This window comes from Triticum aestivum, chromosome 6B (genome assembly GCF_018294505.1).
Source record: "Triticum aestivum cultivar Chinese Spring chromosome 6B, IWGSC CS RefSeq v2.1, whole genome shotgun sequence".
In the NCBI taxonomy this organism is placed as follows: domain Eukaryota; kingdom Viridiplantae; phylum Streptophyta; class Magnoliopsida; order Poales; family Poaceae; genus Triticum; species Triticum aestivum.
In genome coordinates, this window is record NC_057810.1 from 98,041,594 (window position 1) to 98,066,426 (window position 24,833).

At 46.9% G+C, this 24,833-nt stretch overlaps 2 protein-coding genes across 2 annotated transcripts; both read right to left on the bottom strand.

The window, feature by feature from the left end:
- Window positions 1–92: 92 nt before the first annotated feature.
- Window positions 93–5,445, bottom strand: LOC125179615 (Transcription factor HBP-1a). Its single transcript, NM_001405774.1, has 14 exons — window positions 5,309–5,445; window positions 4,445–4,595; window positions 3,398–3,463; window positions 3,205–3,288; window positions 2,720–2,803; window positions 2,553–2,606; window positions 2,438–2,477; window positions 2,303–2,360; window positions 2,172–2,223; window positions 2,045–2,081; window positions 1,736–1,950; window positions 1,022–1,099; window positions 810–935; window positions 93–691 (listed from the first exon to the last, which is right to left on the bottom strand). The coding sequence occupies exons 2-14, from the start codon at window positions 4,496–4,498 to the stop codon at window positions 590–592; spliced, it is 1,050 nt and encodes a 349-aa protein (NP_001392703.1). The 5' UTR covers window positions 4,499–4,595; window positions 5,309–5,445; the 3' UTR covers window positions 93–589.
- A 12,536-nt stretch (window positions 5,446–17,981) lies between these two features.
- Window positions 17,982–22,427, bottom strand: LOC123135994 (uncharacterized). Its single transcript, XM_044555267.1, has 2 exons — window positions 22,169–22,427; window positions 17,982–18,581 (listed from the first exon to the last, which is right to left on the bottom strand). Exons 1-2 carry the CDS (start codon window positions 22,394–22,396, stop codon window positions 18,345–18,347), a joined length of 465 nt encoding a protein of 154 aa, XP_044411202.1. The 5' UTR covers window positions 22,397–22,427; the 3' UTR covers window positions 17,982–18,344.
- Window positions 22,428–24,833: the final 2,406 nt, after the last annotated feature.

Consider the following 24,833-nt stretch of genomic DNA (forward strand, 5'->3'; position numbering starts at 1 on the left):
CGGTAGGCGAGGGTGGTGGGGGGTGGGGGCTGGACACTGGGGTTTGGGAGGCAGACGACGCGCCCTCCAGGGGGTTTCGGTCCTGTGCTATATACCGTCTACGTCTCCCACACACAACATGAGAAAAACACACTCTCAACAGGCAAATTCGCCCAACGAATCCACGGACCTTCTTTCCAAATCAAACCACGTTACAAATGCAGACGTTCTTCATACACACGCACATACGCTCACCCCCTACGACGCACGCCGTATCCATATGAGCTCGAACATAACACACGAAGAAAAAAAGTAGGAGTAGAGATTTGCAATGAGTTTTGGCGGTGAGAACTGAGAAGTGCACGCGCCCACAAATGATCTCTCTTTCCACAGTAGGGACGAAACAAGCACAGGAGTCTGCAGGTGGCGGCGACGGCGTCGCCATTGTCATCAGGTCGATAAGAGGCACAAAAAAGAAGAACCATCTCATTGTGTGAGTGTGTGGCGGATCGGGGTCGCCAAGTTTGTTTGTTACAAGAATCATCATCATCAATCATCACGAGCTATGTAAGTAGAGTAGCAGAGGCCGCATGCGTCGTCGATCGGTCAGTCAGGGCTCCTTCTGGTGGCTGCCGCCGTTGGTGTCGCCCCGTTCGTTCATGTCGGGGACCGCATCGCTGCCGCCGCCGCCGCCGGACTCCCCTAGCTTCGCCTGCAGCAGGTGCCAACACCACCGCGTTTAGTCAAGCTCCCTTCATCTTTTTATCAAGGTATTATTATTACAACACATGATCAGGGAGGCAGGGACAATGTGAGGTTTATTTTGCTACCTTCAGAGAGGTGTTCTTCGAAAGGAGCTCCTCGTACTCCTTTTTGATCCGGTCGAGCTCGATCCTGAGGGACGAGTTCTCTGACTTCAAAGCCTCAGCGCGCTGCCCGAGCTCTTCACACTCAGCCTGGAACAGATAATACCATGCTTTAAGAAAAAAGCAACTGGCGATTTCAAGTGTACAGTGAGTACGGCGTCGGTTTTACATCATACCTGCTTGCGCAGCCGGGACCTGCGCGCTGATTCCCGGTTGGACAGCTTCCTCTTCTGCTTCTTCAGTTCCCTTTCATCCTGAATAATTATTTATTGGCAAGAATACAGTTATTATATGGAGAAAATGGCTGAATACGATTAAAAAAATAACTCCAAATCATGGTATCATTCACGCATGGTAGGATTGACTAAACTTTCCTACAATCACATTTTGAAAATGAAGGGGAAAAAAGGTCCAGCAGAAGGTTTTGTTCAGTGAACTGTAGGTATGTTATAGTATAAATGCCTTGTCAAGAACTACACCTGAGCACAATAACAGAATACATCAAACTGGTTTCACATTGAACAACCAAGAGCTATCTTCAAATAACCTAAGGAAAATTTGAGCTGCAGTTCGGAAATGAAACAAAATGCCGTCAAAAGGTGTGGCTCGGTGGGTGGCAGGCTGGCAGCAACATAATGTTTGACTAAGAACTAAAGTATAAGCAGCACGGTTGCAAAAGCAATTTTGGTTCAGCGGACTAGTAACGCAAATGTATGGTCAAGCACTACACAGCCAGCAATGATTACATAGCAGACTAGTTTACCTTGACTCCTTTTCGGAGAGAAACATTCTGGTAACATAGCAGGACATGCCAGTCTTCAGAGGTAAGATCTTAGTCTAACGTTTGTGCAGAAAGTAAGGCGAGACAGAGCATGTGCCAAGGACTTTACCCATTGCTCTCCTCGAGCTGAACCAGACGGTACTTTGCCGCGCATTGCAGGAACAGGTGAAGAGCCAGTTGCACCCCAGTAGTCCATCCCTATGTTCAAGTTTGTCGCAGGACCAGCAACTCCTATCACTGCACCTGATTGTACTGGAACCAACGGCATGGGTTTATTAAATGTTCCATGCGATGATGAATGAGATACGCCATTCTGAGCACTGCCTGCATCACCGAATGTACCCTCCATCTTATGCAAAGAAATGTGCAAATCCACTTTATCTATCATAAAACTATAAATAAGCCCTCAAGTGCCTACCATTTTCATTTACATCATTCTCCTTTGAATGTGAATCCTGTTGCAACAAAGTTAGTCCACAAGTCAAGAGAAAGCTGAAACTTCAGCCAAATAAAAGATATGATGTGCAGGGTAATATCAAACTCACATTTTGAGAATTGGCATCACTTCCTTCACTTTCACTATCACTTCCGCTTTCACTGCAGGTTGAAGGTACCTTACAATTAGTTGTTTTGGAACTAAAGAAACTTGTAATTACCACACATTGCTAACAAAAACCTGTTGGACGTAACCCCATTGGCAGATGGACCAGATGTTTTGCCGGGCTCATTTTTCCCTGAAATTATGAACAGAAATCTAAACCTGGCTCCCAAGCTTAAAATAACCTTAACACTGATCTTGGACAAGACTTACCATTCGTTTCTGCAGCACCTGGTGCAGCTCCCTGAGCTCCCTGAAAGACATGTCAAAATTTCATGAACTAGTGACAATCAGAAGAAAAAGAAGAAACAAAGAGATTATTACTTACAGCAGGTTCAAGATTTCCATTTGTTTGCATAGGATAATGAAATGGATGCACACCCTGTACAAGTAGTTATTGATTCGTACGAGCGTGTCAGTAAAATTGGATACATATGGTGTGTGAATAGGAAGATAGCTTTGTAGATTACACTTGTCAGGTACAAAAGTTCATACAGGAGCAGTCGGATGGGCATATACTGTTCCTGGTGGATACATCATATAGGGGGGTGGTGGTGTCCCGTAAGGTGGCACCATGTGCTGCAATTAACAGGTCCATATTTTTAGGTTTACATACAAAAGCACATGCCTACATATAAGCATGATTTTACAGTTAATGCAAACCGCCACCTGCCTAACTTTCACCCCCTTTCTTCCTCTTACAGAATTCCTTATCGCTAAGTAAATAATATTGGAGAGACCTTTTTAATAATATTGAGAAGAGAAACACATGTAATAAGAACCATAAATGGTCTATCAACAAAGCAGGAAAGATCCCAAATTCAAGCTGAGGCAGACATCAACTGAGATAGGATCAGATGAGCAGTCCCTAATAATAGAGACCAAGATTCCAAACAGCACAAATCCATACTTTGCTGGTCTTGCTCTAAGCTGAACAGGGATTTATGAGGAAAAGGGACAAAGTTTCCTATAGAGGGCACCTGAGGTCCCCACATGTATGGATGAGCCTGGCCTGCAGCAACAGGAGGGGGGAAAAACCCATGCGGTGGCATCGCTGGGTAGCCCTGCCAAGATTTACAAGATAATAAAGTCAATGAAAACAGTAAATAACATAATTGATTTAGTAAAATAAAAGCACATCCATCTTCATTGGTAGAAAAATCATAGAATAACCTGAAAGCCGGGCCATTCAGGGTAAACTGGAGCTGTGGTGCCAGAGGTAGTAGCCGGAGGTTGCTCCTGAGAATAGGAAAGTAAGAACCCAAAATGGGATTAGTAGAAAGAAAATGTTTATTACAACAGAAACGGGGAATTTGTATTTTGATCCAACAGGTATCTCCTTCCAAAATGGGATTAGTAGAAAGTAACTAGAACTGAAGTAGCCAAAATATCTTTCAGTAATGCAGTCCATGCTGTTAAATGTTGGTTCAAAACAATGACGATTAGACTGACAAGCTGTGGGATCGAGAATTGGAGCACTAGTCGCACACCCCCGAAATGTAACCACAAATTTTGGCGCTCCCACACAGGACATTAAACACAAAACCCACCGCATAATTCCTGCCAGAATGAACTAATCAAACTAAACAGTACCATTTGCAGCACCAATTCCATTTTATTCCCTTGCAAAACTCCAATTTTTTTATAACCCTGACCTTAGCTCCATTAATCATCTATCTCCTTGCCATGTCGGCCATGCCTGTCAGTTTTTGTGTTAGTTCCATGAAAGAGAGAATTTGTGTGGTAAAATTTCCAAAGGTTGGGGTATTGCGTGGTTACTGCCCCAGAGATTGGGTTCCTTGATATTTACTAAAAAGGTAAAAAGTTAAGGAGTCTATCAGTGCCACTGCTTGAGCAGATCTACGCACTTCAATTACAAAAACAAGACTTGCAAGGCATCAATGTTCTTGAGCCAGCCAAACCATGATAATCTGAGTAGTAAGGAAATGTGCACTTCTGCTATAATTTATATCATACAATACTTATTCAAAGTGTCTTCTAATTTGGGCGTAACAAAGTTACTGTCGCTTTAATAATCATCATTCTAAGTACCATTAGGTGCTTGCGACACATCCAAGCTACATACACAGAAACACACACGGGAAGGAGCACTAAAAAACCAATCAACTTTATCTTTTCGAGCGAATGGTCAGAACCAAAATAAGCACCACAAGACAATCCATTCATTCGAAAAGATGAAGACGTTGTGCAATCAGGCACCTGTTCTGGTGGCTTCGAAGCCTTAGACGGCGTGCTAGGATCGTTGCTCCCCATCGGATTCACCAGCAGAGCTTCCGGACGACCAGCTCCACCAATCACTCCATATCAAAACCAGTATATCGAAAACTCTGGGTGGCAGGAAGACCTAGAGCTGCAGCAGAAAGGAAATCTGTTAGGAGCCCTCCTACCATCACGTGTTTGGGCTGGCCCCTTGGGCCAGCTGGGCCTGGCCCGTTCGGGAACCACGAAGGCGATAAGAGTCTGGGAGGAGGCGGCCTCGAGAGTATCCACAGTGGATCACGGAACCGGCACCCCGGCGGCTCGGCTCTCTTCTCATCTCGTTCCCCTTCCTCTGTTCTTCCTTACCCAGCTACCAATTAGTCTGTAATCGATACTCTGTACTTGAATCAATGGTGCTTGTGAGCACTTGAGTGCTAGTGTGATCAGGTCTCTTACAAAATCAACCATTCTAGCAGCAAGTAAAGAGCAAGTTTTATCATGATACTGTAGGAGCGGAAGGTTTAAGAATTTCGCAACGGAAGCAAGATTTCACTCGTCTGGTGATCCCCTGGCGTCCAATCGAGCAGTAAACTAGAACGAATTTAAAAAAGTAAATCGCACTGAACTTCAAGAGGAATTCCAAGACGCATTACGCAGCGCCACCTCAGGAATCCACGCCAGCTAAAAATTTCTGATGACCCGCCGAACCCTATCTACCTAACCCTAGCCGATTCGGGCGCGGAGCCGGAGCCGCGTCCATCCGGCGCCACGGCTTCAAACCCACCCAGAGATCAGAAATCCGCGGGGCCCTCGTCCAATGCGAGTGATACGTCACGTAACCCTCCCGAGTGCTTCAAAAATTACCAGTAGGCCTCACCGGGCTCGGGCTTGGGGCGCGAGCGGCTCGCCGGAGATTCGGGGGCCGGCGCGACGCGACGCCGGCGAGGGCGCCGCCACCCACGCGTGCAGAGGAGCGGACCTCGCCGGGACCAGCAAATGCGCGGCGGCGGGGGGAGGGGTGGTGGAGGAGGGATTGGGACGGAGGGAGGGAGGGATCGAGGAAGAAGAGATGGAAGCTCCGCGGGGGGCGACTGCGTGGACCGGGTTCACGGCGGACGGCGGGCGAGAGGACGCGGGGACGGGCCGCTGGCGCGCGGGGCCCGCGGTCCAGGCGGGCGGTGATTGGTGGGCCGGGTCCACGGCGGGTACGGCGTGAGCAAGCGCGCAGCTGGCTGGGTAGATGGATGGATAGGCCGGGAGTGGCCCACTTGGATGGATGCTGCGGCGGCAACAACCGTCGCCGGCGCCATGCTGGCCTGCCCATATCCTCTCCCTCCCTCTATTTCTCTTTCTCTCAACTAGGAGTAATTAATCATTTCTTTGTGATGAATTGTGAGGCCATGTCATGCCAATTATGATGAATCCTTAATAATGCGGAAGGATGGAGATAAACTTAGATTTTTATAAGAACAACTTGTGGAATGAGTGAGGGTCCTAAGAGCGTGGAATAAACCGAAGAAAAAACGATGTATGATTGTCACGTCATGGATTGTCGAATCTTATGATCAAAGCACGTGGGATTTGCAAAGATATCACTCTGGCGACAGTGGATATATGAAAGTTATGTGGTGGTCGGGTTCTCAAGAAATCAGGGTTTTTAGTTTTGGATTATACTAGAACGGTTGGGCGCGTTTTGCTGTGCCGTTGGTGTTGTTGAGACTCTTAAAAAAATACTCGCTTTGTTTTAAAATATATGGTGTATTACTTTTTTGAAAAGTCCAACCTCTTTAAGTTTGATCAAATTTAGAAAGAAATATATCAAAATTCATAGTATCAAATTTGTTTTATTAGATTCATCATGAAATGAATTTTTATAATTTTTTGGTTTAATATGCGGATGTTGATATTTTTGGCTCTAAACTTGGTCAAAATTAAAGAAATTTGACTTTCCAAAGAACTAATACCCCTTATATTTTGGAACTGATGGGATATTTAGTTTGGCGGATGAGGGAGACGATGGAATGTGTTTTATATTTATTTATAATGTGGTTATTTGATGGGCCTTTCATGGTGTGCTACTGTATTATGCGCTAATCAACTCATACTTTTATAGGTAAATTTTTACGTCGGTGGTTACATGTACTATATTGGTGCTATAGTATCATCACATGGTGATGCTTCTTTTTCCAGGTGGTAAGAGGGTGCAGGGGGTTGATATATTTTTCTAGCTGGTTAGTGTTGATTGATTTGAAAAATCGTTGGACCGATCAAAATCGTAAACCAAATTCAAAATTTAATATCTCAATCGAATAAAAGAGCTTCAAAAATAGGGAATATGGTGAATTATTTAATTAAATAGGAGAGTTCCTTTAGAAATATTGACCCTGTCAAAATCAGGTGACCAAGTTCTAAACTGAGGATAGTAGATTTCACATGAGTTTTTCCACTGCGAAAGGATGGAGATAAATTTAGATTTTTATAAGAGCAACTTGTGAAATGAGTGAGAGTCCTAAGTGTGGAAACCGAAGAAAAAAAGCACGTATGATTTTTGTTAACACAAAAAAAAAAGTATGTATGATTGCGGTGCCAAGGTTTGTTGGACCTTAAATAGAGGAATTCACAAAATCTTATTTTTTTTAAACGAGGCAAAAGACTTGCCATTTTCATTAATTAAGAAGAAGTGAGAATTGCCCGGTTAATTGGCGGAAAACCGGGCTAAACCCGATACAACCCAACCCATAAAGACATGGGCACCACCGGTCAACCTGGTCACCGATATGAATCATAAGCTACGACGGCAGGTGCCAACAGATAGCCACACACACGAACAACTGACAGCTCCGACTTTGACGACAGGCATCACCCGGGAAATATGTAGGACTTGCGCCGACCGTGCCTCCCGACCACCGAGCGTCTATCATCGTCACCACCTGGACTCGCTCCAGCGCAGCTCCTGTTGGGGAACGTTGCAGAAAATTAAAATTTTTCCTACGGTTTCACCAAGATCCATCTATGAGTTCATCTAAGCAACGAGTCAAGGGAGAGAGTTTGCATCTACATACCACTTATAGATCACGAGCGGAAGCTAGCCAAGGAGATGGTGATGATGGAGTCGTACTCGAACGTGATTCGGATCACCGATGTCCAAGTGCTGAACGGACAGCACCTCCGCGTTCAACACACGTACGGGACGGAAGACGTCTCCTCCTTCTTGATCCAGCAAGGGGGAAGGAGAGGTTGAGGAAGTCAGCTCCACCGGCAGCACGACGGCGTGGTGATGGTGGAGAAGCAGTACTCCGAAAGGGCTTCGCCAAGCACACAACGGAGGAGGAGAGGTGTTGGGGAGGGGAGGGCTGCGCCTTGGAGGGTGGTGCGGCTGCCCTCCCCTCACCCCTCTATTTATAGGGGGAAGGGAGAAGGGGGCCGGCCCCTCTAGATCCCATCTAGGGGGGGGGCGGCGGCCAAGGGGAGAGGGGGAGAGGGTGGCTTGCCCCCCAAGTCAAGGGGGGCGCCCCCTCTAGGGTTCCCCCCTCAACCCTAGGCGCAAGGGCCCAAGGGAGGGGGTGCGCCCAGCCCACCAGGGGCTGGCTCCCTGCCCCACGCAGCCCATGTGGTCCCCCGGGAAGGGTGGACCCTTCCGGTGGACCCCCGGAACCCTTCCGGTGGCCCCGGTACAATACCGGTATGACCCCGAAACTTCCCGGTGCTAGTTTGAGGACTTCCCATATATAAATCTTTACCTCCGGACCCTTCCGAAGCTGCTCGTGACGTCCGGGATCCCATCCGGGACTCCGAACAACATTCGGTAGTCACATACTAGTCTTTCTAATAACCCTAGCGTCACCGAACCTTAAGTGTGTAGACCCTACGGGTTCGGGAGACATGCAGACATGACCGAGACGCTCTCAGGTCAATAACCAACAGCGGGATCTGGATACCCATGATGGCTCCCACATGCTCCTCGATGTTGTCATCGGATGAACCACGATGTCGAGGATTCGATCAAACCCTGTATACAATTCCCTTTGTCAATCGGTACGTTACTTGCCCGAGACTCGATCGTCGGTATCCCAATACCTTGTTCAGTCTCGTTACCGGCAAGTCACTTTACTCGTACCATAATGCATGATCCCGTGTCCAACACCTTGGTCACATTGAGCTCATTATGATGATGCATTACCGAGTGGGCCCAGAGATACCTCTCCGTCATACGGAGTGACAAATCCCAGTCTCGATCCGTGTCAACCCAACAGATACTTTCGGAGATACCTGTAATGCACCTTTATAGTCACCCAGTTACGTTGTGACGTTTGATACACCCAAGGCACTCTTACGGTATCCGGGAGTTACACGATCTCATGGTCGAAGGAAGAGATACTTGACATTGGCCAAGCTTCTAGCAAAACGAACTACACGATCTTTTATGCTATGCTTAGGATTGGGTCTTGTCCATCACATCATTCTCCTAATGATGTGATCCCGTTATCAACGACATCCAATGTCCATAGTCAGGAAACCATGACTATCTGTTGATCACAACGAGCTAGTCAACTAGAGGCTCACCAGGGACATATTGTGGTCTAAGTATTCACACGTGTATTACGATTTCCGGATAATACAGTTATAGCATGAACAAAAGACAATTATCATGAACATTGAAATATAATAATACTTTTATTATTGCCTCTAGGGCATATTTCCAACGGTCTCCCACTTGCACTAGAGTCACCAATCTAGTTACATTGTGATGAATCGAACACCCATAGAGTTCTGGTGTTGATCATGTTTTGCACGCGAGAGAGGTTTAGTCAGCGGGTCTGCGACATTCAGATCCGTGTGCACTTTGCAAATCTCTATGTCTCCATCTTGAACATTTTCACGGATGGAGTTGAAACGACGCTTGATGTGCCTGGTCTTCTTCTGAAATCTGGGCTCCTTGGCAAGGGCAATAGCTCCAGTGTTGTCACAGAAGAGTTTGATCGGCCCCGACGCATTGGGTATGACTCCTAGGTCGGTGATGAACTCCTTCACCCAAATCGCTTCATGCGCTGCCTCCGAGGCTGCCATGTACTCCGCTTCACACGTAGATCCCGCCACGACGCTCTGCTTGCAGCTGCACCAGCTTACTGCTCCACCATTCAACATATACACATATCCGGTTTGTGACTTAGAGTCATCCAGATCTGAGTCGAAGCTAGCGTCGACGTAACCCTTTACGACGAGCTCTTCGTCTCCTCCATAAACGAGAAACATGTCCTTCGTCCTTTTCAGGTACTTCAGGATATTCTTGACCGCTGTCCAGTGTTCCTTGCCAGGATTACTTTGGTATCTTGCTACCAAACTTACGGCAAGCTTTACATCGGGTCTGGTACACAGCATGGCATACATAATAGATCCTATGGCTGAAGCATAGGGGATGACACTCATCTCTTCTTTATCTTTTGTCGTGGTCGGTGACTGAGCCGAGCTCAGTCTCACACCTTGTAACATAGGCAAGAACCCCTTCTTGGACTGATCCATTTTGAACTTTTTCAAAATCTTATCAAGGTATGTGCTTTGTGAAAGACCTATGAGGCGTCTCGATCTATCTCTATAGATCTTGATGCCTAATATATAAGCAGCTTCTCCAAGGTCCTTCATTGAAAAACACTTGTTCAAGTAGGCCTTAATGCTGTCCAGAAGTTTCGTATCATTTCCCATCAAGAGTATGTCATCTACATATAATATGAGAAATGCTACAGAGCTCCCACTCACTTTCTTGTAAACGCAGGCTTCTCCATAAGTCTGCGCAAACCCAAACGCTTTGATCATCTCATCAAAGCGAATGTTCCAACTCCGAGATGCTTGCACCAGTCCATAAATAGATCGCTGGAGCTTGCATACTTTGTTAGCGTTCTGAGGATCGACAAAACCTTCCGGCTGCATCATATACAGCTCTTCCTTAAGATGTCCGTTAAGGAATGCCGTTTTGACGTCCATCTGCCATATCTCATAATCATAGTATGCGGCAATTGCTAACATGATTCGGACGGACTTCAGCTTCGCTACGGGAGAGAAAGTCTCGTCGTAGTCAATCCCTTGAACTTGTCGATAACCCTTAGCGACAAGTCAAGCCTTATAGATGGTAACGTTACCATCCGCGTCCGTCTTCTTCTTAAAAATCCATTTGTTTTCTATCGCTCGCCGATCATCGGGCAAGTCTGTCAAAGTCCATACTTTGTTTTCATACATGGATTCTATCTCGGATTTCATGGCTTCAAGCCATTTGTTGGAATCCGGGCCCGCCATCGCTTCTTCATAGTTCGAAGGTTCATTGTTGTCTAACAACATGATTTCCAGGACAGGGTTGCCGTACCACTCTGGTGCGGAACGTGTCCTTGTGGACCTACGAAGTTCAGTAGTAACTTGATCCGAAGTACCTTGATCATCATCTTTGTTTTCCTCTTCAGTTGGTGTGGGCATCACAGGAATGGTTTCCTGCGCTGCGCCACTCTCCCGTTCAAGAGGTAGTACTTCATCGAGTTCTACTTTCCTCCCACTTACTTCTTTCGAGAGAAACTCTTTTTCCAGAAAGCATCCGTTCTTGGCAACAAAGATCTTGCCTTCGGATCTTAAGTAGAAGGTATACCCGGCAGTTTCCTTAGGGTATCCTATGAATACGCATTTTTCCGACTTGGGTTCGAGCTTTTCAGGTTGAAGTTTCTTGACATAAGCATCGCATCCCCAAACTTTTAGAAACGACAGCTTAGGTTTCTTCCCAAACCATAATTCATACGGTGTCGTCTCAACGGATTTAGACGATGCCCTATTTAAAGTGAATGTAGCTGTCTCTAGAGCGTATCCCCAAAATGATAGCGGTAAATCGGTAAGAGACGTCATAGACCGCACCATATCCAATAGAGTGCGATTACGACGTTCGGACACACCGTTTCGCTGAGGTGTTCCAGGCGGCGTGAGTTGTGAAACGATTCTACATTTTCTGAAGTGTGTGCCAAATTCGTGACTTAAATATTCTCCTCCACGATCTGATCGTAGGCACTTTATCTTTAGGTCACGTTGATTCTCCACCTCATTCTGAAATTCCTTGAACTTTTCAAAGGTCTTAGACTTGTGTTTCATTAAGTAGACATACCCATATCTACTTAAGTCATCAGTGAGAGTGAGAACATAACGATATCCTCCGCGAGCCTCAACGCTCATTGGACCGCACACATCGGTATGTATGATTTCTAATAAGTTGGTTGCTCGCTCCATTGTTCCGGAGAACGGAGTCTTGGTCATTTTGCCTAAGAGGCATGGTTTGCATGTGTCAAACGATTCATAATCAAGAGACTCCAAAAGTCCATCAGCATGGAGCTTCTTCATGCGCTTGACACCAATATGACCAAGGCGGCAGTGCCACAAGTATGTGGGACTATCGTTATCAACTTTACATCTTTTGGCATCTACACTATGAACATGTGTAATATTACGCTCGAGATTCATTAAGAATAAACCATTGACCATCGGAGCATGACCATAAAACATATCTCTCATATAAATCGAACAACCATTATTCTCAGACTTAAATGAGTAGCCATCTCGAATTAAACGAGATTCAGATACAATGTTCATGCTCAAACTTGGCACTAAATAACAATTATTAAGGTTCAAAACTAATCCCGTAGGTAAATGTAGAGGCAGCGTGCCGACGGCGATCACATCGACTCTGGAACCATTCCCGACGCGCATCGTCACCTCGTCCTTCGCCAGTCTCCGTTTATTCCGCAGCTCCTGCTGTGAGTTACAAATATGAGCAACGACACCGGTATCAAATACCCAGGAGTTACTACGAGTACTGGTAAGGTACACATCAATTACATGTATATCAAATATACCTTTGGTTTTGCCGGCCTTCTTATCTGCTAAGTATTTGGGGCAGTTCCGCTTCCAGTGACCCTTCCCCTTGCAATAAAAGCACTCAGTCTCAGGCTTGGGTCCATTCTTTGACTTCTTCCCGGCAACAGGCTTACCGGGCGTGGCAACATCCTTGCCGTCCTTCTTGAAGTTCTTCTTACCCTTGCCCTTCTTGAACTTAGTGGTCTTATTGACCATCAACACTTGATGTTCTTTCTTGATTTCAGCCTCTGCTGACTTCAGCATCGAGAACACTTCAGGAATGGTCTTTACCATCCCCTGCATGTTGTACTTCATCACAAAGCTCTTGTAGCTTGGTGGGAGCGACTGGAGGATTCTGTCAATGACCGCCTCATCTGGGAGGTTAATGTTCAGCTGGGTCATACGGTTGTGCAACCCAGACATCTTCAGGATGTGCTCACTGACAGAACTGTTTTCCTCCATCTTACAACTGTAGAACTTGTCGGAGACATCATATCTCTCGAGCCGGGCATGAGCTTGGAAAACTAGTTTCAGCTCTTCGAACATCTCATATGCTCCGTGATGCTCAAAACGCTTTTGGAGCCCCGGTTCTAAGCTGTAAAGCATGCCGCACTGAACGAGGGAGTAATCATCAGCGCGAGTTTGCCAAGCATTCATAATGTCTTGGTTCTCTGGGACGGGAGCGTCACCTAGCGGTCCTTCTAGGACATATTGTTTCCTGGCAGCTATGAGGATGATCCTCAGGTTCCGGACCCAGTCCGTATAGTTGCTGCCATCATCTTTCAGCTTGGTTTTCTCTAGGAACGCGTTGAAGTTCATGTTGACATGAGCGTTGGCCATTTGATCTACAAGACATATTTGCAAAGGTTTTAGACTAAGTTCATGATAATTAAGTTCTAATCAAATTATGAACTCCCACTCAGATTAGACATCCCTTTAGTCATCTAAGTGTTACACGATCCGAGTCGACTAGGCCGTGTCCGATCATCACGTGAGACGGACTAGTCATCGTCGGTGAACATTCTCATGTTGATCGTATCTTCCATACGACTCGTGTTCGACCTTTCGGTCTCCGTGTTCCGAGGCCATGTCTGCACATGCTAGGCTCGTCAAGTTAACCCTAAGTGTTTTCGCTGTGTAAAACTATCTTACACCCGTTGTATGTGAACGTAAGAATCCATCACACCCGATCATCACGTGGTGCTTAGAAGCGACGAACTGTAGCAACGGTGCACAGTTAGGGGAGAACACTTCTTGAATTTTTTTTGTAAGGGATCATCTTATTTACTACCGTCGTCCTAAGTAAACAAGATGCATAAACATAATAAACATCACATGCAATTATATAGTTGTGACATGATATGGCCAATATCATATAGCTCCATTGATCTCCATCTTCGGGGCTCCATGATCATCTTATCACCGGCTTGACACCATGATCTCCATCATCATGATCTCCATCATCGTGTCTTCATGAAGTTGTCACGCCAACGACTACTTCTACTTCTATGACTAACGTTTAGCAATAAAGTAAAGTAGTTTACATGGCGTTATTCAATGACACGCAGGTCATACAAAAAATAAAGACAACTCCTATGGCTCCTGCCGGTTGTCATACTCATCGACATGCAAGTCGTGAATCCTATTACAAGAACATGATCTCATACATCACAATTCATCATTCATCACAACTTCTGGCCATATCACATCACATGATCAATTGCTGCAAAAACAAGTTAGACGTCCTCTAATTGTTGTTGCATCTTTTACGTGGCTGCGATTGGGTTCTAGCAAGAACGTTTTCTTACCTACGAATCACCACAACGTGATTTTGTCAACTTCTATTTACCCTTCATAAGGGCCCTGTTCATCGAATCCGCTCCAACTAAAGTGGGAGAGACAGACACCCGCCAGCCACCTTATGCAACTAGTGCATGTCAATCGGTGGAACCGGTCTCACGTAAGCGTACGTGTAAGGTTGGTCCGGGCCGCTTCATCCCACAATACCGTTGAGCAAGAAAAGACTAGTAGAGGCAAGTAAGATGACAAAATCCACGCTCACAACAAATTGTGTTCTACTCGTGCATTAGAGAACTACGCATAGACCTAGCTCATGATGCCACTGTTGGCGAACGTTGCAGAAAATTAAAATTTTTCCTACGGTTTCACCAAGATCCATCTATGAGTTCATCTAAGCAACGAGTCAAGGGAGAGAGTTTGCATCTACATACCACTTATAGATCACGAGCGGAAGCTAGCCAAGGAGATGGTGATGATGGAGTCGTACTCGAACGTGATTCGGATCATCGATGTCCAAGTGCTGAACGGACAGCACCTCCGCGTTCAACACACGTACGGGACGGGAGACGTCTCCTCCTTCTTGATCCAGCAAGGGGGAAGGAGAGGTTGAGGAAGTCAGCTCCACCGGCAGCACGACGGCGTGGTGATGGTGGAGAAGCAGTACTCCGACAGGGCTTCACCAAGCACACAACGGAGGAGGAGAAGTGTTGGGGAGGGGAGGGCTGCGCCTTGGAGGGTGGTGCGGCTGCCCTCCCCTCACCCCTCTATTTATAGGGGGAAGGGAGAAGGGGGCCGGCCCCTCTAGATCCCATCTAGGGGGGGGGGGCGGCGGCCAAGGGGAGAGGGGGAGAGGGTGGCTTGCCCCCCAAGTCAAGGGGGGCGCCCCCTCTAGGGTTCCCCCCTCAACCCTAGGCGCAAGGGCCCAAGGGAGGGGGTGCGCCCAGCCCACCAGGGGCTGGCTCCCTGCCCCACGCAGCCCATGTGGTCCCCCGGGAAGGGTGGACCCCCGGAACCCTTCCGGTGGCCCCGGTACAATACCGGTATGACCCCGAAACTTCCCGGTGCCAGTTTGACGACTTCCCATATATAAATCTTTACCTCCGGACCCTTCCGGAGCTCCTCGTGACGTCCGGGATCCCATCCGGGACTCCGAACAACATTCGGTAGTCACATACTAGTCTTCCTAATAACCCTAGCGTCACTGAACCTTAAGTGTGTAGACCCTACGGGTTCGGGAGACATGCAGACATGACCGAGACGCTCTCAGGTCAATAACCAACAGCGGGATCTGGATACCCATGATGGCTCCCACATGCTCCTCGATGTTGTCATCGGATGAACCACGATGTCGAGGATTCGATCAAACCCTGTATACAATTCCCTTTGTCAATCGGTACGTTACTTGCCCGAGACTCGATCGTCGGTATCCCAATACCTTGTTCAGTCTCGTTACCGGCAAGTCACTTTACTCGTACCGTAATGCATGATCCCGTGTCCAACACCTTGGTCACATTGAGCTCATTATGATGATGCATTACCGAGTGGGCCCAGAGATACCTCTCCGTCATACGGAGTGACAAATCCCAGTCTCGATCCGTGTCAACCCAACAGATACTTTCGGAGATACCTGTAATGCACCTTTATAGTCACCCAGTTACGTTGTGACGTTTGATACACCCAAGACACTCTTACGGTATCCGGGAGTTACACGATCTCATGGTCGAAGGAAGAGATACTTGACATTGGCCAAGCTTCTAGCAAAACGAACTACACGATCTTTTATGCTATGCTTAGGATTGGGTCTTGTCCATCACATCATTCTCCTAATGATGTGATCCCGTTATCAACGACATCCAATGTCCATAGTCAGGAAACCATGACTATCTGTTGATCACAACGAGCTAGTCAACTAGAGGCTCACCAGGGACATATTGTGGTCTAAGTATTCACACGTGTATTACGATTTCCGGATAATACAGTTATAGCATGAACAAAAGACAATTATCATGAACATTGAAATATAATAATACTTTTATTATTGCCTCTAGGGCATATTTCCAATAGCTCCGACTTCAAAGCAACCAGGCAACCCACGGAGAAGCACCTTGGACACGCCGGGAAGATCCGACTATCGAAGTCCGAGCTGCGACCCAAGCTCCTCTCGACGCCATCATCGTTGCCAAACAGAGATCCACGCCCCCGAACGACCGCCTCAGCAAACCGCGCGGCGAAGATGCCGCCATCCACCGCGGCGAAGATGCCAGCAACCACTAGTCTCCAGTTGTAGTTGGCTCCGAGACGATGCCCCCAAGGAGGAAGAAGACGTGAAGACGCCTTCATCGCCCAATCACGCAATTTTGAGGTTTCCCTCCGGAGCTAAGGCTACGGGGAGAGGGGAGGAGCGGCACACAGCAGCGACGCTTCCAAGAAAGAACGCGGCGCCCGCGTCGCCGTCTCCCGCAAAGGCCGGAGATAGGATTTCTCCTGGTGAAGCTCGACCACCAACTGCCCGAACCGGCCGACCACGAACCGCCGCCCATCAAACCTCGTAGAGCACCAAGGGGAGCACCTCCAGCCAGTGCCCACCCCCGCTGAGGCCGCCTGCGCGACCATCAGGTCAGCAGCCGCAACGCTGCCAGAACCTGGGCGCGCCCGCCGTTCGACTCCGATCTGGCCGCGGGATCCTCGATCCACCATGACCAGGCACTCACCGCCCCCTGGCCGAAGCCGCCCCCACCAAATCCGGGGCCGCCGCCCCGGCAACCGCAACCCTCCACCGCATGACGGACGCACGACACCAAGCAGAGCCTGAGCACTGGTACCTCATCCCCGACCCACCAGAACAAGCTCCGGGCCGAATCCGCGCAAGCTGCCCCCCCCCCTCTACACCGCATCCACGCCAAAGACCAGCGTCCGCAGCCGGGCCAGCCTCCCGATGGGACCAAAACCGGCCGGAGCTGGCCAGATCCGGCAAGCTGCCACATCCGACGACAAGCACTCGGAGGAGCTCGCACAGGAGGAAAAGGGGGCCGCCACCCCACCGAGACCTGCCGGAGGAGAGCCACCAAGCAGCACGAAGGAGGCTCGCCGGCGCCGGCGACGCCATGCCGCGCAGAGGCCGCGGAGGAGCCGAACCTCCCCTGCCGCGAGAGTGCAAATCTAGGCGAGGAATTCACAAAATCGTTGCTACTTCAGGTCGCATTCATCGCATCCCTTTATTCTTGAAAGTTATCGCACCGGCGACGACATATGTATGAAAGCAATGCAGGGGTCTCAAGGAATCAGGGTTTAAGGTCTAGGGGTTATATTTGATAGGATTTTTTTTTCATTGACCCAAACTCATTGGAAAGACCCTTCCTTTGCTGTTTCTACTACAATCAAAACAAACAATTCTTCAAGCTCAGGGATGTATAAATTCAAATCACATTACAGTCCCATCAATGAAATCAAAGAACAGTGCGATGGACGAAAAGCTCATTGGACGACGGATGTATGAAAGCAAAGCAGGGGTCTCGAGGAATCAGGGTTTAAGGTCTAGGATTATATTTGATAGGATTTTGTTTTTCATTGACTCAAAACTCATTGAGAAGACCCTTCTTTTGTTGTTTCTACTGTACAATCAAAACATACAATGCTTCAAGCTCACGGATGTATAAATTCAAATCAACGTCACATTACAGCCCCATCAATGAAATCAAAGAACAGTGCAACGAACGAAAACTTTGTGGTTGTAGGTAGTGGTAGTCTATGTTGTAAATACGAATTATCGCACAAAGTTGATCACGTAAACAAATCATCATAAATTCATAATCCACCATGATGGATCCTAGATGGCAAAAAAATAAATAGACCGAGAACAGCAGGCAAAAAAAGGGATCTCGCACAAATTCATCAGCCCTTCAGTTTAAGGGTTTAGTTGGTTGCTCTATTTTGAAAGTACACGTCCCCCCTTCAACAATTCAGCTTTGTCTGCTTTCCTCTCACTGTCCAACAATGTACAGCTACTAATAGTGGTACAAGGGATCTGATCGGCCATGAAACCAGGCCCGATCCCAACACACTCAACTGAGAATGGTGCAAACCAGACCCACTCCTCAGAGGCTCCAGACGGCGAGGGGCACAAGGTAAAGCTCCTTTGCTCCTCGGGCCGGAGGGGGAGTGGATGGCAGTTCTCGAGGCGGCGGCCGAAGGCGCGCTAGTACCCAGGCTTGCGTTTACACCCTCACACCCACTGGAGCTGCCCTTGATGCTCCACACAATGGCGGATGTCGCCGTCTACGGCGACCGTTTGCTTCCTCATCGCTAGAGCGGTTGGTCTCGTGTTGTATTTCACCTGGAACCTTCCAGCGGGGCTCCCGTCGTTGTTGTTCGAGCTTTCGGGGAGGACCTCGTCCAAGAACTCGTCGGCGACGTCGCCGTCTTCGTCAATTCTTAGCCTCCTTGTATACCACCGGAAGCCCTGGTTGGATGAGGACATGGCATGAATAAATTCGTATTCAAACAACACGATGGAAACAACAAAATCTCAGGTAGTTTACAACATATCAGGAATTTCACATTTTCCATGATACGAAACAAACATTTTAATGTGTTGATAGCACAACCATCCAAAAAAAAGAACAATTGATGGGTAACAACTGACATCCCGTATTGCATCACTAGAGAAAACGGTGATGTGTTTTGTCATTTCCTCGTCAAGAGTAGGCAAATAACACCAAATATGGTAGCTACAGTGTACAGAAAAACCATGGGCTTGTACAACATACAGAATACTCCACATACACTCTTTTTAAGATCTTCCCACCCACCCATGGACTAACCCAAAGAGTAAGCGCTCACACATGTACGCACACAAAGCTAGTCTGGTGTCCTACAACAGATTTGGTGATCAGTAATCCCTGAATGCTATCTTCTAATTCCTGGCGTTCAATACCACAAATATTTTATGCAACTTGCAGAATAAGGTATATTAGAATAACTGTGGCCCTTGATCCAATGTCGGACCTGGGCAGATAACAAATTATTAAACCACATGTGTGACCTTTATGCTTAGAATGGACATGATCACTTGAATGACATATGAATATGATGCATATCCAAACTCATATTTGTAGAAGTTATATCAACCATGAGTAATCGTAGCAGCAGCCAGATTTCCAAGTCCACATCAAACTTTGGAGAAGTGTCTAGGCACCACTCGTGATGGATTTGGGAAATTCTGTACATTATGCATTTGTGTACACTCCAGTGCAAGAAGAGTGCACTCTCCAGGCCTAGTGCTAGGTCTAATTCATCATTTAATGGTGACACGTGACAGTTACTCATATCCACTATCCAATACCATAGACTATCACATAAATTACAAAAACGATAATATCGTATCCGCAGCAAAAAAACATTTTTAACAAAAAACAGGGAAACAGCTCTATTTGCACTAGGCACTGTGAGGTGCATCTCTGTCCTGGGATTACTGTAGGACATCACCAGTAACTGCTCAAGGATCAAACAAGGGGCGCTCCCAGACTAAACACTATCAAAATCAGAACCAAAAGGTCTATTTCCATATAACACATTACACATCACATAATACCAGAGTCAAATCCGATGATAGAGTAGGCTAAATGGTCATACCAGACTAAAAGGATTCACATCCCGAAGTGACTCTTAAAAGAGAAATAGGACGACAACATACTGAAGGACGACAACATACTGAATAGACAACTAAAATTGTGCTTTTGAGTTAAATAGACCATAATTGCATAAACTATCAACGCTCAGCAAACTAACATTGAATACCAAAAAAACAAAAATGGGTAAACTCATCATGAGGTAATTATCCCATTTGGCCCTTGCCATTATCAAAAAAGTATTGGTGGAGTATTAATTGCACAATTCCTACAGCCACTAGAAAAACACCTAAACCAACAGGTCAACAGCGACCACCAGATGAGCAATTCCATTAGCTAGGACCTAGAGCTGGTAATTTTGAATCACTACTGAGCTTGGATAAGTACCAAAAGCAAAAAGGACTCGAATTCCAAAAAATGCTTAGCTAAGCTGACATCCAGGCCGCTCATCGAGCAGCCTATGGACAAAGATGCCCTGCAGATTTGTTACACAGTACAAGCTTCCGTGGCAAGCTCAGTGACTTCTTGGCCATGATCTTAGGCCAGTGCTGCCAATTCTTGCTAAACCAAGATGTGGTCCTGTTTCTAAGCAGGTGCCTATGGAGGCCGGCATGGGCATGGCATCAACACACCCCACTGAAGCAGTCACATCAAGCAGAAGCAGAAGGAAGGGTTTAGAAACAAGAGCAAGTCTGAGGCGCAGGAGTTACTTGCGCGGACATGTGTTTTTTTGGACGTGAAGCCAAAGCTTGGAAAAAAAAGAGTTGTGCAGGCCTCATAGAAAATGTGGACTTCAATTTCAAGAGTCCATTGCCAACTTGGTCCATTCACGGTGCTAACGCCGTATGAAGAATGCGGAGAACGTGAACAAGAATAAAAACAAGAAGGTTACCGCCAAGGGGAAGGCAACCACAACTACCTGATAGATGCCACTCAGTGCTTTGTGTCATCAGCATAGAATTTGTAGTGGTAGTCCTCGTCAATGGGTTGGTTTCTCGGGTTTTCATTTAGTCATTGTGGGCAGTTAGATGATGCTAGTAGCCATGTTTCGTGGGCCTGCATGTATGGTGAGCTGGGGGACAAGGTGCACCTATACGATGGTCAATGGTGCTACGCTCGGAATGTGGCCAAGTAGGTGCGGCCGGCGCCCATTGTTTCTCTTTTTAGGAGTAGTCTGCAAGCCATGTAAGTGGATGTGTTTGTAACAAAATTTAATCTTTACATAATGAATGCACAGAGGTCCTGCTGGTATCTCTAAAACATGATAAAGTATGCCTACCAGATTAAATAAGTACTATTAAACTAGAAAAAGAAACGGGCAATCAGATGAAACGAGTTAAGCTTGTAGAAGAGTGGCTACGTAATTGATCAATAACCAAATGAATTTGAACTCTAAAGATATACACCTGCCTTAATATGTTCTAAACAATTGGTATCTCGAACTAAGTTTTGAAGTGATGAAGTCATATACTTCCTCATGCATCCAACCGATGGCACGATATCCTACCTTCTAATGGAAAATATCTCAGTGTAAACCCCATGCACAGCATAATCTATCAGACACATTGTTTGGCCCCAAATGAACAACATAAGTTTTAACACGAATGATCCGCATTGCTTATTTTCCGGGTGAGCTCCTTTCCAAACCCTCCGTAACAGTCAGGTACAAAGTTCACCAATACATGCTAAAGCTCCCCTCTTCTGAGTGACTAGCAAAATATGTTGGCGTTATTTCTTAACCATTTTGCAGCTTCCCTCTATTGCAGTTAAAAAAAAGGCATCACTGTGCTAAACCGACTAGCCACGTTGCCCAAGTCATGACCAAGAAGGAAACATCTTTTGGCGGTGGACTAAATATAATCTTCACAAAGTTGCACAAGGAACCTACACCCACACAACCTGAAATTGATGGGGGAAAAACTGCAGCACCAGGACCAGGAGCTAGTATCCATAGTCGCCTGCCAATACCAAACTCTAAAAACGTACAGCTGCACTGCAATTGTCGGAACAGGAGAAAAGGAGAACAGACGCCCTAAAACCTAAAGTTTGCATAAGCACGCAAAGCAAACCCACGGCATGAAGCTAAAAGGCAGTACAAAACTGGCACAGACGTCAGCCAAGATTGGATTCGTCCAAGGCGCCGCCATCTAATCGCAGCATATGCGATGCTGTGACGGAGAAGATCCTCGGAGCCAGAGATTCCCGCCATCGGAGCTACTGCTCGAACTCATCAACTCAGCAATTCGGCGAGCAATCATACATTTCAACTAGCAGTACAGTAGAAAGGTAAAAAAAGTAAGAGCTCTACCAAGATCTCACGCGCTAGTGAATATACAAGACCTACGAGGAGCAGCGGAACTACTGGCAGCACGCACGTCACCGCGTAGTACAGGGGGGTTGCAGTTGCAATCCGGCATACCTGGACGCCGCCGTCTCCCGCGGGGCAGGGCGCCAGCACGGGCCCGGCCGCCGGCCGGTCGACTGGCACGGGCACCTGCACGCTGAATCCGCTCCTAGTAGCGTGCCCGGAGGCCGCCGCCGCGGCGGCGGCGGCGGCCACCTTCTCGTGCGGGACGTCCCCGCCGCCGCCGCCGGCGTCGTCCCTGGAGCCGCCGAAGATGCCGGCGATCCGGCGGAAGAAGCCCATCGCCGGCGGGATCCCGCGGGGGGGGGGGGGGGGGGGGGGGGGGGGGGGGGGGGGGGAGGGGGCGGCGGTTGATCCGACGGCGGCCGGGCGCGAATGTCAATGGTCGGTGGGAGATGGGGATATGGCTCCTTCCTTCCTTTCGCTGCTTGGGAGTTGTGGGCTGGGACCTTTCACTGGGGAGACGTGGGGAAGCAACTTCTCCTCTTCTTGTTCGATAAGTTCAGAATTGGCATTTTTTTTTGTGTGTGCTTTTATATATTTTGCGGCGGATAAAATAATTTGCTATAAATCTGACTTTGGATTCTTAAGAATGAAAAATATGATTTATAACTGATCAACTTATCCCGTACGGCAGCTTACAAAAAGATATATATAGATGGCCTAGGTCATCCATGTTGTTAGAGAGATTATTTGATAGGTAGCATTAAAACCTCAATTTTTCCTACACATCATTTTCATGCGCCTTTTTTACTTTAGAATTGCTGAGTCCAATTAACTTTTTTGGGGGGAAATGTCGAGCAAACGTTCATCATAATATCTGGCACGCAACGACTCCTGTCTTGCATCGTGTGATATAGCCATCCATCGCCGCGAGGGGTGATCCGGAGGCCAATTGGTTTGGTAGGGCATAACATCCACATTGAAACACACAACAATCACACTATTAGAGCATGTTCAACAAACGCGCTATATAAGCGCCGCGTTAAAAAATTAGTGGCTTTTGCGCGCGCGTTACCGCTCTGGGCGCTCCATCGGAGGTACAAACATTGAAGCAGCACAAAGGTTGTGGAGGAGCAACTCCACCTTGCTGCTACAATGTGTACAACACAAGTGTTGAAGGAACAGCTTCAACGTGTTGCGCTAGATATCACTCTAGAGGCGAATGTAGGCTGATAGGGCAGCAAGAGTTCAATCCAGAACTCCTAGGGCACAAGATCTACTCCAAGATCTTAGATAAGAACAACAAGTTCTATTATAGGTAGGGGGTACATAGTCTGGTACAAAGTAGAGGTGAGGACCTCTATTTATAGGGCTTTGGGAAGCCTTCACATATTTCTACTTATAGCTGGAATACTCTATAAACATTATTTAAGGTTCACCATTCTACTCATAGCTACTCACAACTAGAAGACTCTAGAAAACAGTAGGTAGGATAAAGAAAAGAAAATAAATGCTAGACCACAACAGAAGTATCTAGAAGTAGTCAAACAATTTTGACATATGATTATATTTTCATGTTCCTCATCTACTGTTCCTCATCATTCTCCCCTGGTTGTTTGGAACTCGCCCTCGAGTTATCTTCATAGAGCGCTTCTTCTGGATGGTAGAGAGTCAAGTCCGCAACATTGAAAGTGTTGGAGATACCCATATCGCTTGGAAGATCTATCACATAAGCATTATCATTTATCTTCCTCACGACAGAGAAGGGCCCATACCTTCGATGCCTAAGTTTCCCTTTAACACCTAAAGGCAGCCTCTCTTTTCGGAGGTAGACCATCACCTTATCACCGGCTTGGAATGATTTTAGCCTCCTTTTGCAATCATCAAGTTGTTTATATTTCTGATTTTGTGCTTCCAAGGCACCGCGAATCTCTTCAAATAACTCGGTGTAATTATCAGCAAAGGACAATGCTGATTTTGAGTTTCCCCTTGATGGTAGCTTCACCAGGTCCACCACATGTGATGGAACTTTAGTGTAGACAATGGAAAAAGGGCTCCTTCCTGTGGATCTATGCTTGGAGTTATTGTAGGAGAATTCTGCAAGAGATAAAGCCAAATCCCGTTGTCCCTTTCTTTCTCCACAAATGCAACGGATCAGATTACCCAAAAACTTGTTCACCACTTCTGTTTGTCCATCTGTTTGTGGATGAGCAGTGCTAGAAAGTTTCAATTCAGTGTTGAATTGCTTCCACAAAGTGAGCCAAAATGCAGCAAGAAACTTGCTATCACGGTCTGAAACGATGGACCTTGGTACTCCATGAAGTCTGACCACTTCTCGAAAGAATAGGTTTGCCACATGATGAACATCCGTTGTTTTGCGGCATGGGGTGAAATGAGCCATCTTAGAGAATCTATCCACGACCACAAATACAGCATCACTTTCTCATCTTGTTCTTGGCAAGCCCAAGACGAAATCCATAGAAATGTCCTCCCATGGAGCGACAGGAACATGCAAAGGCATGTATAACCCTGTGTTCTGGACTTGGCCTTTGCAGGTCTGACATACGGGGCACCGTTGAACAAACTTTCCAGCATCTCTCTTTAGTTGTGGCCAAAAGTAGCGAGCTTCCAGGTTAGCGATAGTCTTGTCCCGTCCAACATGGCCACTAAGATCACTTGAATGGAGCTCTCTAACCAGCTTGTCACGTAGAGAACTTCTTGGAATGCACAAACGATCATTTTTGAAGAGATATCCATCTTGCATCAAATAGTCATC

What these genes read in the sequence shown, in the direction of transcription:
- LOC125179615 (NM_001405774.1), bottom strand. Translation starts at nt 4,498, where the DNA reads ATGGGGAGCAACGATCCTAGCACGCCGTCTAAGGCTTCGAAGCCACCA. An exon ending in CTTCGAAGCCACCAGAACAG is followed by an intron (nt 3,464 to 4,444) that starts GTGCCTGATTGC and finishes TCCTATTCTCAG; the next exon opens with GAGCAACCTCCGGCTACTAC. An exon ending in AATGGGGTTACGTCCAACAG is followed by an intron (nt 2,224 to 2,302) that starts GTTTTTGTTAGC and finishes TTCAACCTGCAG; the next exon opens with TGAAAGCGGAAGTGATAGTG.
- LOC123135994 (XM_044555267.1), bottom strand. Translation starts at nt 22,396, where the DNA reads ATGGGCTTCTTCCGCCGGATCGCCGGCATCTTCGGCGGCTCCAGGGAC. An exon ending in CGGGAGACGGCGGCGTCCAG is followed by an intron (nt 18,582 to 22,168) that starts GTATGCCGGATT and finishes TCATCCAACCAG; the next exon opens with GGCTTCCGGTGGTATACAAG.